At 49.4% G+C, this 13,024-nt stretch overlaps 5 protein-coding genes across 5 annotated transcripts; 2 read left to right on the forward strand and 3 right to left on the reverse strand.

Moving 5' to 3' along the window:
* The first annotated feature begins 1,999 nt into the window (after positions 1-1,999).
* Positions 2,000-4,586, forward strand: EDB91DRAFT_1118256 (Dak1 domain-containing protein). Its single transcript, XM_041318074.1, has 12 exons — positions 2,000-2,147; positions 2,201-2,294; positions 2,352-2,441; positions 2,564-2,645; positions 2,698-2,715; positions 2,764-2,910; positions 2,959-3,100; positions 3,166-3,498; positions 3,548-3,799; positions 3,837-3,909; positions 3,962-4,079; positions 4,134-4,586. The coding sequence occupies exons 1-12, from the start codon at positions 2,130-2,132 to the stop codon at positions 4,489-4,491; spliced, it is 1,725 nt and encodes a 574-aa protein (XP_041179912.1). The 5' UTR covers positions 2,000-2,129; the 3' UTR covers positions 4,492-4,586.
* Positions 4,587-4,663: 77 nt separating this feature from the next.
* Positions 4,664-6,022, forward strand: EDB91DRAFT_107458 (uncharacterized protein). Its single transcript, XM_041314848.1, has 3 exons — positions 4,664-5,322; positions 5,376-5,651; positions 5,709-6,022. The coding sequence occupies exons 1-3, from the start codon at positions 4,777-4,779 to the stop codon at positions 5,793-5,795; spliced, it is 909 nt and encodes a 302-aa protein (XP_041179913.1). The 5' UTR covers positions 4,664-4,776; the 3' UTR covers positions 5,796-6,022.
* A 1,114-nt stretch (positions 6,023-7,136) lies between these two features.
* Positions 7,137-9,029, reverse strand: EDB91DRAFT_1049090 (uncharacterized protein; the record flags this gene model as incomplete). Its single annotated transcript, XM_041313449.1, has 5 exons — positions 7,137-7,280; positions 7,339-7,372; positions 7,425-7,542; positions 7,607-8,663; positions 8,715-9,029. The coding sequence occupies 5 exons, from the start codon at positions 9,027-9,029 to the stop codon at positions 7,137-7,139; spliced, it is 1,668 nt and encodes a 555-aa protein (XP_041179914.1).
* A 606-nt stretch (positions 9,030-9,635) lies between these two features.
* On the reverse strand, positions 9,636-10,905 carry EDB91DRAFT_107590 (uncharacterized protein). The gene is made up of 3 exons (XM_041314849.1): positions 10,464-10,905; positions 10,109-10,413; positions 9,636-10,057 (listed from the first exon to the last, which is right to left on the reverse strand). Exons 1-3 carry the CDS (start codon positions 10,754-10,756, stop codon positions 9,756-9,758), a joined length of 900 nt encoding a protein of 299 aa, XP_041179915.1. The 5' UTR covers positions 10,757-10,905; the 3' UTR covers positions 9,636-9,755.
* Positions 10,906-11,054: 149 nt separating this feature from the next.
* Positions 11,055-12,084, reverse strand: EDB91DRAFT_1236099 (uncharacterized protein; the record flags this gene model as incomplete). Its single annotated transcript, XM_041321407.1, is given in 4 exon segments — positions 11,055-11,202; positions 11,222-11,369; positions 11,420-11,625; positions 11,711-12,084. 4 exon segments carry the CDS (start codon positions 12,082-12,084, stop codon positions 11,055-11,057), a joined length of 876 nt encoding a protein of 291 aa, XP_041179916.1.
* Between the last annotated feature and the right edge of the window lie 940 nt (positions 12,085-13,024).

Below are 13,024 nucleotides of genomic sequence, written 5' to 3' on the forward strand. Positions count from 1 at the left end.
TGTGGCTACCAAGAGGAGGATGGGTAGATGTCATATACCGAGAGCATCGCACTTTGTCTCTCGATGCGAACTTCAACATCAAGCCTTGAAATAGGCGCGACGGCTGCTGAGTAGTGAGAATAATAATAAATATGAGTCACACACCCCACAATACATACCTGAACGTGTGGTGATGGCCATGGTGTTTCTCCGATACAGTGAAACTTGCAATACTAACCTCATCGAACGCTGTGAGTTAGGGCACCAATTCATGGAATAGCGCATTCGATTATAATGGTATCTGTATTGGCTTCAGTGCTTGAGCGAAAGACGACAAGTGGCAACTTACGTAGACGCGGAAACCATGCAATTCGATTGACTTCAAGTTCGTTGTGATCTCCTGCGCCCAAAGTTATCACCACGTTAACTTGTTCTCAAATTCACCCACGAGAAGTTCAAAGTGCTACCCTGATTTCACGCAGTGATGAGTCTGGTGTTAGCGTCCAATTTGTGGCAAGGTCCGTTGCAAATTTCTTGGTGCTGTTGATGGTGGTTTAGACTTCGATGACTCCGCGCAAAATGAACTTCCGACGCTATAATCAGAACACACCCTATGTACCGTAAAAGACATCGTTCGCGACCTCGGCGCATTTTCCTACTTGTTGCGTGCTCACTGCCGCATCCCTCAATCATAGTGTAAAGGTGAGTTCGTCTATCTACCTCCTCCTTGTTGACTACCTTCCACTTCCCAAAACCCATATCGTCAGCAGTTTGGGATATCACCGAATGCTTGTTTTCGCTGGTTCACCGGATGGCTCCTTGCACCAAGTCAATCATTCCGCCAGCGAACTGAAAGCCACACCGGTCAGACAATCGAAGCTGTTGGAGGCGAGTTACTCCTTTATCGATTCTGCAATCTGCCAGGTTCCGCCAGTTCTGCCAAACACTTTTGCCCACAACACTAGCGTGCTGCCGCGCGGCGTCAACTTATCATCCGCATCGTCAACGGTCACATGGGGACCTGATATCTGCTCTAAGACCGCCATGTGGGTATACGAGGCCCTGCAGGGCCCTGCGCCGAATTCAAGTCGAAAATAATGCTCGTGCTGAGACCTGTGCGACTTACACCGGTAACTCAATTTAGCCGAGAATGTTGATCTAGATCTTAGGTGGCAGTGGGTACTCTGCTGGCATTGCAGATATCATCTGTTCGAAGGGGGATTTCAGGCGGATAGGTTCTTCCTACATCGACATGAAGAACAATATTCAGCATATAAAAGCAAGACGTCTTCCTACTGTCCTCTTCAGATTTATTTGATCCCATATCATATACTCACAAACAATGCGCTTCCCCTTTGTCCTCGCCATCGTTGCTACTTTGACAACATCTATATCTGCCAGTGACGCAATATCCGCCAATGACCCTATTACTATTGGGGTGTGTCCCACCTGGTGCGCAACTATTAATGACTGCTTATACTGCCCAGCGGACAGTAAATGTGTGAGTATGAGTGGTTTTCATCCTGGATTTAACCAATGACTCACCGGCGTGGGATTAGGCCTTCTTTGCGTGTATATGAGTCAGTGGCACGTCGCGACAGCTTGAACTACAGTGAGTCATATTTCTGCTTTTACAACGGTGCAGTATGGTTGATGGCACGACGCGTGGATTACCAGTAGTTTGTTGCTGAATTGATCAACGTGTTTGCTTCTGAACAAATTGTACGGCCGCTCGAGCAATGGAGATCTTGGAATCGAGGAAATCTCGAATACATAATATACGACGCAGTTTTGTAGTCTCCTTTTAAATGGGGCCATCAGGAAAATCACCACTTCCTTTTCGTCACTTTCACGGCACTTATTACGGCGTTAAGTAAGGCTTGTCGCTGTAGCGGTGGCGACTTTGATCAGGTTTCACTGTTGAAGTGGCCGGAGGCTTGACCGTTAGCGTAGAGTGACGGGCGGTGGATGATGCGGGGCTCTTCGCGTTCGGGCAGCTGCATTATGGATGCTGGATGCAGGCGACGCGGAGATGAAATTAAGTCTTAGTTATTTTCCCAGGGCTTCTCGATCAGTCTCAATCGCGGCCGCGGCATCATGACGATCATGAGCCTATTACATGTTAAGTTCCTTCCCACCCCGCAGTCATTATGGTCGTACAAAGTAAGGTCTTTTCATGCTATTGTGCTTAATCACTTAGCCAACTTTAAGCGCAGGCAAGCATTTCCTGAACACTGCACCTTCCCTCGTACTTGATTCCTTAGAAGGGCTGTGTGCAATCAATGCACATCTAGCTCTCGATCCGACGCATAGAGGTAACACTACCGACACCACTGACGAATTTTCTTTTACTTACACAAGAGATGTACTAGTCGTGTACCTTGCCGATCAGGACCGCTCCAAAGTTGCCCTACTCTGCGGAGGTGGCTCTGGCCATGAGCCATCCCACTCAGGCTTTGTAGGTATGTGAGCCTTCGCATTACATCTCAGACACGTTAATCGGGATGCAGGCCAGGGGGCTTTGACTGGTAAGCAGAATCACTACATACTTTATACGGCCATGGTCTGAAAGATATTCACGAAGCTGCCGTGTGTGGTAATGTCTTCGCCTCTCCAAGTGCTGGTCAAGTTCGCCGAGGCATAGATCTGATCGATAATGAGAAAGGGTAATCTATTCGTTGCTACTCCAATCTCACTCTGCTAACAGTGCTGCGTTAGCACTATCATTGTAGTAAAGTATGCCTCGTCGCGATATCTCTTCGAATTCGCTCATCAGTCTTATAGGAATTACACTGGCGATGTACTCAACTTTGGTCTAGCCAAAGAAGAGTATGCAGCCCGTGACCCCCAAAAAGCTGATCGCGTCAAATTCATCATCGTGGGAGATGATGTTGCTGTAGGAAGAACCCAGGGCAGTATTGTCGGACGACGGTATGGACATTTTCCCAAATTACACTACTTTATCTAAATATCCTGCAGGGGTCTCGCCGGTGTTTGTCTTGTCTACAAAATTGCAGGTGCCCTCGCCCAAACGGGTGCCTCTGTAGATGAGGTCTATGATGTCGCCCAGTATGTCTCCTCTAGGCTCGGCACCATAGGTGTTGGTCTGGACCACTGTCATGTACGAGTCAACGTCCGAGCATCGAGGTCATCGTCGTACTTATCACACTCCATTATTCCATACAGGTCCCAGGCACCGCTGTTCCTGATACGCACTTGGGTGCGAATGAGCTCGAAATTGGTCTTGGAATTCACAACGAAAGTGGTCACCGCCGCATCTCTCCTGTTCCGCCTCTCAATGAACTCATCCCCACTCTCCTCGAAATGATCACTTCCACAACCGATAAAGAGCGGTCGTTCGTTCCCTTCAAGAACGACGGTACCGATTGTGTCGTTCTCCTCATCAATAACCTCGGAGGTCTCAGTGAGCTTGAGCTCGGCGGAGTAGTCGCTGAAGTGAGACGTGCGTTGGACAAATCTGGGATTACAATCATGCGTTTGCTTTCTGGCTCTTTCATGGTTTGTTGAACTCCCGTGGTTTTACTTCAATTGATAAAACCCCTGCTAGACAAGTCTCAACATGCCCGGATTTTCCATTACTATGCTCCTGCTCCCCGCCGCAAACGACATGGGAACTCCGTCCACTGATCTCATCCTTTCTTTACTGGACGACAGTACCAATACCCCAGGATGGAAGTGGTCCTCCATGTCTATTCCAAAGCCACCATCCGTCTCTTCGTCCCTCCCCACTGCAACCCGCGTAAAAGCCTGCCAGTCAGCCTCACTCAAAGCTCCCGATGTCAATCGATTCAACAGTGCCGTAGAGCGTGCATGCTGGGCCCTTCATTGCTGCTGAGCCCGAGATTACTCGCATGGACAACATTGCTGGTGATGGAGACTGCGGACTTACGCTCAAGGGAGGTGCAACAGGTACATCGTGAGATGATGATGATATGCACGCATGCTCATTATATACCTACAGCCGTGCTTGGAGCTCTGAGTAACAACAGCATCACCGGCAACGACGTTCTCGGCAGCGTCATCACCATCTCTCGTATCGCCGAGGACGCGATGGGAGGAACGAGCGGAGCCCTCTATTCGTCAGTGAAGTTCTCTTTGGGTCTGATTACTGTCTCATAGTCCCTATGTATCAGAATTTTCTTTTCTGCCCTTGCCCAAGCCCTCGCAAAAAGCTCTGCCGAGACCGTCACACAAGAAGTATGGTGCACGGCGCTAGAAGCTGCGCTAGCTCGTTTGTATACTTACACCAGGGCCCGCCCTCCTTCTCGTACTCTTGTCGACCCCCTCGCTGCGTTCATCGGCGCTCTGCCGTCCGGCCTTGCGACAGCAGTGAAGGCTGCTGAAGAGGCTGCTGAGGCGACGAAGGACATGGAAGCCAAGGCTGGCAGGAGCGCATACATTGATAGCACAAACCTGAAGGCCGAGCGGATCGCTGATCCTGGAGCGTGGGGCGTGAAAGTTGTGGTGGAGGCACTATCTCAATCATTGTAAGTCATTTTATTCTACACATCTTGGCGTGTAACATCATACTGTAGTCGCGCGTTATATAAGTATGGGTTGACTTTCCATACACGTGACTGACGCGTTGCGATGGTGCGATCGAGTCTGTTGATTGGTCCCCGCCCGTAATTGTGCTCCCCTGCAAGGTTTAAACTTAAATCTAGGAGAGTATAAATATCGCGCTCGCTGCGAAATATCATCCGTCATCCTCGATTTACGTGTACTTATCTATACGATCTTCGTCCAACGTTTTAGCCTCCATCCATCCTTTCCGTCATGATCACCACTGCGCTCAACGGCGCTGCCCGCATCACCATCGGCGGATATCTCGCCGCGTCATACTTCAAAGAGACTGTCTTCGACCCCACGTATAAGCTCATATACAAAACGGAGAAGGTGTCGTTTAGCGTGGTCGCATTCAACGTCTGCCTTGAAACTGCAATACTCATTCTAGCCTCCGACAAAGCCGCTCGGACAATTATCAGTGGCGGTATCAAGTGGCAGAAACCCGCCCCCATGCACGATTCGGCCGAGCCCAATCCACCCCTCACTGGCGACAATGTGGCCGACATCCCCGCCTCACTTGCCTCATCCCCATCAAACACGATCGCAACCGATTCAGAAGCCTTCAGCAATTTACCAATCACATCCACTGCACCCCGCACACTAGTACTAACTTTGACGCCAAAGCCTAAGCGCTTCTCGCTCGATTCGGACACCACCGTGGTAACCCACGACGACTTCGTTAAGGACGTCTCTGGCCATGACTCCGAAGACGCCAAAGATCGTGAGTGTCATGATAACGGAAGCACTTTCCGCGAGGTACGAATCCGCACAGTGCACTCAACTTCGTCAGCTAATGTTTGAATCTCTAGGACGACGTTTCCAGCAACCTGCCCCCAGGAACGAAGGCCATTACCTCCAGCAACCCAGATGGTCCCTCTCGACAGTCGCAGCCACTTATCTTAGTCGACACACACCAGACGTCTGCAAATCCCGACCTCGCTCCTCCTGGGTCCGCCCGCCCCATCGAAGCATCTCGGACGATGGAGCCGCGTCTAAAGCCTCCGGATACGAAGCGCACCAACGGACTCCTACCTCATCTACATACTACGCTTCCGCATCAAAGGTCCCACCCGGGCAAATATAAGGTTAGTATTCACGTGCCCATCGTTAGACCGAGTACGATGTTCATTGTCATTGGTTAGGATGAATCTAGAGCTTCTCGTCTGATTGTCGCGCGTGACAGCATCGCGCGCTCACGCCTCAAGCAAGCCACGATCATGATTGGTTAGTATTTCTCGTGACGCCCGCATCGCTTATTCATTTCATATAGATCACCTTGAGCAACTCTACGACGAGATCCTCGTTGACCAAGCGGCCCTTGTCGACGGCTGGGCCGCTGCCATGGCGGAGCTGGGACTCACTTCAATGCTGTCACCAGGGCCATCGCTTCCGAACACGACGCTTCCGAACACGACGATTACATTTCTACGCACCTACTAGCCTATCTCCGCGGTCAGAGGTCCCCTACGACCGAATCCCGACGACGCGCACACAACGCAAGGGCCTCCTTCTGTCTCCTACGACCTGGATTTTCACCATCCAAGAAGTTGAAGGCCACCGGCGCCCTTGGTCCCGCATACATTTACCCCAAGTCTCCTCTATTTCTCACATGTAAAGGTCTTGATTTGTTTCTTTTTCCTTTTATCGCCGTATGTACTTGGCAGACAATGGACTTCAACTCCTATGCAAAGGCCTTTTGATGTTTTTCTTTTTTTTATCGCCTACTGCCCGTTTCTCTTTTTACTCATGGACTCATCTTTGTCGCATCTCTTTCGAATCGTCTCTTTTCCTGACCTGACAGACATTGAACTGCCCATTTCTTTTATCTCAACTTTGCCATGTATGTTGCACATTTCTTGACAATGTTCCCATATTTTCGTTCATGTATAACGACGAGTATTGAATATAGACAGTCTGTAGTTTTTGAATCCGATCTTCTTGTTTACTCCTGACGACGCGTTGATTCGTTGCGCGCAAGTGAAACGTGATCGGGTTCGACGCATGGAAGATGTCTGACTCAAGTCTGACTATCTCATGGCGTTGTCTCTAGTTCTCATTCTCAGCTTCTACTCGAAGGGCGAAACTTGAACGTGAGGTTACACAGTTGCCAGGCCAGTCATGAATGCGCGGATCCGTCTATATGCGATGCTGGAGGATGCTGGCTCTAATACACAGAAAGAGTACCGACTCCCCTGGTCCGACGCTTGTTTGTTTGCGTTGTACATGCAAGTCGAAGGAACGACGCTTCCTTCGATTGGTTTGTCTGTGGGAGACTGAGATGCACAAGCGCCGCGTGCCTCCCGGTGTTTGAAGCTCGACGCGACCGAGACTCACACGCACGCGACCCAGTATAGCGTTCGCACTTGTCGACACCAAATTCACTCACCTGTACCACCAAATAGGGATGATCTTGACGTCGAATTGTGATCGACAATCGCGTCGTGATTTCCATAGACCAGGATCTTCTTTACGTTCAATTTGACCATAGTTAGCTGCCAACTGATTTTGGCCCCATTGTTAAATATGTACCCTGACGATCCCCGCTCTCATGATGGATGCATAGATAAACGTTAAAGGATAAATTCCACTCCCGGCCCTAGGCCCTTCTTTCTATGTACGCTCATGTGTCTCGCAAGTTGATCTGGCCTCGCGAAAGACTTTCCACACCCATCCTCAGGACAAGGGTAAGGGCGCGCACCCGTGTGAGTTCGTAGCTAAGAAAATAAAACGTCTAATTCAGAAACTAGACCTACGAAGAATAACATGACCTACATGTTTTGACAGATTCGACGACTCAGTGAAAGCCCTAAAGACAAAAATTATCAAGTACTCTAGCATCAGAAGGAATAAACCCGTACTTCTCGCAGTACTTGCACTTGAACGGCTTGACGCCATTGTGTGTCCGCTTGTGAATCGTCAGCGCACCCGTAATAGCAAACGCCTTCCCGCACCCGGGAAAATCGCAGACGTATGGCTCTACAGTGATCCCAATGAGCTGACCGTCGAACGCGAAACAAAGAATAACGCAAAAAGTACATACTCTCTTGGGTATGCCTTCGCATATGCTGCTGCAGCGTAGCCGTTTCCGAGAAATGTAAACCGCAGACTTTACATTTAAATGGTCTGTGTCCCGTGTGCGACTGCATGTGCCGTGCGACTTTCTGTTTGCTTGAAAATCCTTGATTGCCATTCCGAGGGCAGCCTTCCCAGCAGCACTCGTAGTGCGCTTTGCCGCCGCCGATGTGGGCGGAAAGGATGTGTGCTGTGAGGTCATCGGGAGAAGAGAATGTTTGCGTGCATCCGATCCATTTACAGGGTTTGGCGGCGTAGTCTGTGGATGAGGAGTCTGGCGAATAAGACTTATCCCGAGGTGAAGGATCTGAAGGGGTGTCTGCGGACGATCCGTTAAGGGTATTCGGCAATGCTATTGAGGGAGAGCGGGTAGGGGGAGTTTTCTGTGATGGTGCAGTGCCCACGATCGTCGATTGCGGAAAGGGGTAATTGATACCAAGATGATCTTGCATCAAATGCGTGGTAAGAACGTCAAGGACAGTATCGGGAAACGCAGTCGTCGAAGAGCTTGGAATTGATTCTGGACAGGGGTACATAGCGCAGTCTCCCCAGTGGCATGACAGAGCGTTGAAGTTGAATGGCTGATCCTGAGAAAAATCTGAGCATACCTGCTGAGGGGCTGATTCTGCCGTTAGATTTGGGAAGCGGAGATGGTCCAAGTTGACATGCCCGACTAACTCCGTCATAGATGGGAAGGCGGCCTTGCAGTTTGCCCACATACAATTGAACATAGGTAGTGAGGACTGCGACAGGTGTTGTGGCAGGGTGACAGGTGGAAATTGAGTGGTCGCGTGGGAAATGGGCGGTGAAGAAAATGCTGAGCTAGCGGATGATGCTGGGCGTTCAGGGGATACGTCACCCAAAGGTCGGGTTATGCCACTGTGCTCTGAAAAGAATTGGGAGATATGTTGTTCGCTATAATCACTCTCGCTGCATCCACAAAAGTCACCGATTGACTGTGTGAGGCTTGGGTCAAGTGACTTTGGCTCAGAAAAATATGAATGGTAGTCGGTACAGCATTGCAGCTTATGACGAGAGCAATTAGAAAGTTACTGAAGATGTAATATATAGCGTACCAATTCCTCAAGACCAGAACAATCGATGCACTCCTCATCGGGAACGCCGCACACGCTGTCACAAATTATGTCACCATCAGGGACATGACAACTAGGTTCAGGGTGGGTGGGATCGTTACAGGCGACGACGACACACTGGTCAGTGCATTGCGAAGTGAGATCTAGTATGGGGCATGCCGCTTCTTGGCATTTATTCATAGACCCTTGCGGACAGTGAGGACATGGGGGGTAAAGCGGGCGCAATGAGTCTCCACGATGCGTACTGGCGTCAAACCCAGGAAGGTCATAAGCGCCGTGTGTATTCTGAAACTGCATGGACAAATAATTGTTGCTTGTCCGCAGATCAGAAAGATTGTGGTAGGGCCTGGGGGTGATCGTCAGCGATGCCGATGACGACAAGCTGAGGCGGTCTTTATGTGGTGGGTACCTGGAAAAATAACGAGTAAGAGAAAGGGAGACGTTCCCTTGGTTGACCTGATGTGAGATTGCGGTATTTTCCATCGTGAGCTTTAGCTTGGTGACTGTGGAGGTCCTCCTCAAAGGTGCAATCATGCTCAAAGTCTCGTGACCAACACTGACACAGTTTAGGGATATTTTCGGGCTTATTATCTCAGCGAATTCAACTCCAGTACTTATTCTAGCAGTGCAGTGCGCGACTACATTAATGCTCGAAAAGTCCCAGTCACCTCTACGATACCAATTGATAGTTTTCGAGTTACAAACCAACGACACCCGTGACGGGCGCACTTCAGAGTGACGGATAATCGATAATCGACACTCTATGAGCGAAGTGAGGAACATACGCTTAGGCTAATGCCAATCAAACAGATAAAGATTCAATGACCAGTCAAGCATATGCAGTAAAAGTGTGTCCACAGACCTACTACTATGTCGCATAAAGAACCAATATTCGTATTCTACAGCAAGAATATCTACATAACATAAGTAGCAATATAGCATAGGCAAAAAAACCCCGTCATAGTTACCCTCTATCAAAAGGGAGCCTATCAATGTCAGGAGGCGCATCAGTTTCCCCAGTATCTACCCTCTGAATGGCTGCTTCTGCTTTCGAGCACACCTATCCGCCAGCTCGTTCGACATGGCTTCTAGGGCCTCCATCGGCCCAAGGGCCCCAAAGTCAAGAGTCTTGCCGTCCGCGGACATGGTGGTAGAAGTTTTTGGAGGTAGGAGGTTAGCTGAGTGCGTAAATGAGTTGTGGTTCGGTTGTTCTAACACTAACTGAGAAAGTTCTCGGAATGGTGGGACTTCTTCTGACTCGTTATAAGAAACCAAAAGCGGAGTAGCAGTTAGTCCGATAGTCCTTCGAGTGGGGAAGACTCGTCCTGTTATCTTCTTCAGTATGTGCAACTTTAGTGAGAAAGAATTGATCGTACCTAGTCTCTTTACTGCGTCGTATCCCTTGAGTCGTTCCTTATCGAATTCCGGGTTAACAGAAGAGCCTTCCTCCAAAGCAAGGTAATCAATGCGCTTATCGATAATAAAGCGATCGTTCACTGTCCATGGTGCGTCAGGTAGCACTTCGTCTACCCAGCGACAGTGCCGCATGAGCTCGCAGCGCTCAAGATGCGAGAAATGAGGCGTAGTCTTATGAGCTTGACATTGCTCATCCGAAAGCACTCCAACAATAAGATGTACAGAAGGAAATGAGAGCTTCGCTTGACGAAGCTGATGTGCATGCCTTGGATTAAATATTTAGTTTCGTGCAGCATCCAGCGACGGCGTACTCACCCTGCAGTTAACACATCGAATACACCGTCAACATACACCCTTACAGTCCCATTGTCCCGTGGATATTTCCCTACACCAGACGCGTCAACTGCGTTCCGGACATATGCCTGTATATCCGCAGGGCTCAGCGCCACCGTGCTGAGTCGTTCCTTGGCTGCATCAGACGGGGGAAGCTCATACGTAGTCAAGGCTGGAATATGATGCAAGTCGGTAATACTGGACTCCAAAGAACGTTGACCAGGGTTAGAGATGACATCGTAATCCTCGTCACTCAGGACAGACGAATTATCCATGATGGAGCAGGTGGAATGAAAAATACGTCAAGAGCGTACGTACGGTGGCGTTGAGCCTTTGCTGGCAAACACGAGGTCATTAATATTTCTTCCTTGCAAAAAGAACATCGAAGTACGACTTGAGCCTCGTGGGAAGTTTACTTATAGTATCTCCTAGATCATCTAAAGGGATCGAGGAACGACTGTCTTCCTACTTTCAAGGTCTGACCTGGGGAGGCTATAAAGGTGTCTATCATCTTGATTCTTCTCTTGGATGAAATTATTTCAATGTCCAATAACAAGTTTGATAATTGCGGATTCATGCAGCCACTGGTGGTATGACTCCGGGCAAGAAGGCAGACTCCTTGTTCTCCGCATACCACTTCGAATCATGAGCAATCAGTACCTGCACTCTCGGAATCCCCAATAACGACCGGATCCTTGCGATGTTCTCTACCGCCATTTTCCTTGTCTCCATGCATGCACCAGACGCGACCTGACGAATCAACACTATGTGCAACTTCTTTCTCGCCCGTGATCAGTCTGTAGTCGTGAGCAGAATCTCCTCCAAGGAGAATCCATGCGCCGTCTGAGGAGGTACGCGCAAGCACATTGATGTGTCCTCCAATGTGTCCTATAACTTGTTAGGTCGTGCGTCCTTGGGGTCTTAGTCATATGACGAACCTGGCGCGTCGATTATATACATGCTACCATCGCCGAAATAATCTAATGCAAGTGGGAACGGTCCAATGAACCCACTGAAGTCGGACGGAGAAATGAACCTAGTCCGTTCAAGCGGAAGAGCAGTCGAAGAGAAGAGGGAGTCTGGATTCGTAGGGTATCCTGAAGCCAAGAGATCCTTGCACCCTTCTCCCACAACGAATGTAGCTCTGGTGAATGGCTTATGGTCCCCGGATGCTAAGAGGAGCAGTCGTCAGTTTTTTTTTTCGCCTGCCAGCTTTCCTTGACGCTTACTGATCCCAATGCAAGTGGCTGACGATAACAGTTTCAACCTGATCAAGGGAAACACCTCCTTTGACCAGTGACTCTGCGACTGTCTGGTTCACAACAGGGGCGAACCCCATGTCCTTGATGCGCGCCTGGGAGATAGGGGTGTATCCTTCGAGGTCGCGCCGTATACCCAAGTCGAAGACAACCCATGAGTTGGTCTCGGAGTGTCGCAGTGAGAAGGCGAGAGATGGGCATGAAATGTTCTCTCCCTGTGGACCCCCTTTCACAACCAAATCACAGGGAACGCGAAGATTCCCTCCTTCAAGCGCCGATACATACATGAAAGGCTGGTCTACACTGGGCGGAGGAAGCATCTGCTCAGTCGATTGTCCTGACATGATTGACGATAAGAGGCGGATTGACCGTATACTCGCGCATATGATCTCTGCCCTTTATACCTTCTCGGGACACCGTGGCGCCTCGGCTGACGCAATATCGGGTTGCTGGATAGGAACATCCAGATGTTTTTATGGGATATCAATACACACAGCTAAATCACCATTGCAATCGCAACCCTTGTTGCAAAGTCAAGGCGGAAAGAGGAATTGTACTTTTTTTTTCGGTAACCGATGCTATCGAAATCTAGCGACTGACTAAAGTAAGCCCTATACTCACATCGCTCGAACACAGGTCTGGAATAACTCTTGGGTAAAAAGTTGGTTCGTCCTTGTTGCATCGTCATCGTATAGTACAATTTCCTTTTCAAATCATCACATGTGTTCGCATATATAATACGCACCGAGGACTCCAGAAGCACAGGTAAACTGCCTGCCTCGAGGGCGGACAGCGCCGGGCACACTCATATAAGGCTGATTGGTTGCTGGCGAGGGAGAGACAGATAATGCCTGAACAGCAGCAGATAGACCGTTGGGAGAAACGATATATATATAGACGGCCCCTCACGAGGATTCCTGTCATGTGTTCAATCATCCCCTTCACAGGTATAGGTCATCTGACTAGCCCTAGTGGACGCCGTTGTGATGGAAGCATACGTGGCCTCTCTAATTGGTTCGTCTCCAAGCCGAATTGAGTTTCATCAGCCTGAGGTGGTACGTACTAAGGCTAATACATAGTCAGATTCCTTGAAGTGGGTCATCATTGATGTTAGTCTCCCCGCAGATCAACGAAGACAGTCATTACATCGACATCGCGCAAACCGGAAGCTCATGACCGATCGGACGCGTCCAATCATCTACCGTATGGCTCTGACGAAAATAATCGTAAAGAACGCGTCCTAGATCACGTTCTTGAAAAGTCACTGAAAATTCGGGTCAAGTA

This window comes from Suillus paluster (genome assembly GCF_016628075.1).
Source record: "Suillus paluster strain FC165 chromosome Unknown EDB91scaffold_12, whole genome shotgun sequence".
NCBI classification, from domain to species: Eukaryota; Fungi; Basidiomycota; class Agaricomycetes; order Boletales; family Suillaceae; genus Suillus; species Suillus paluster.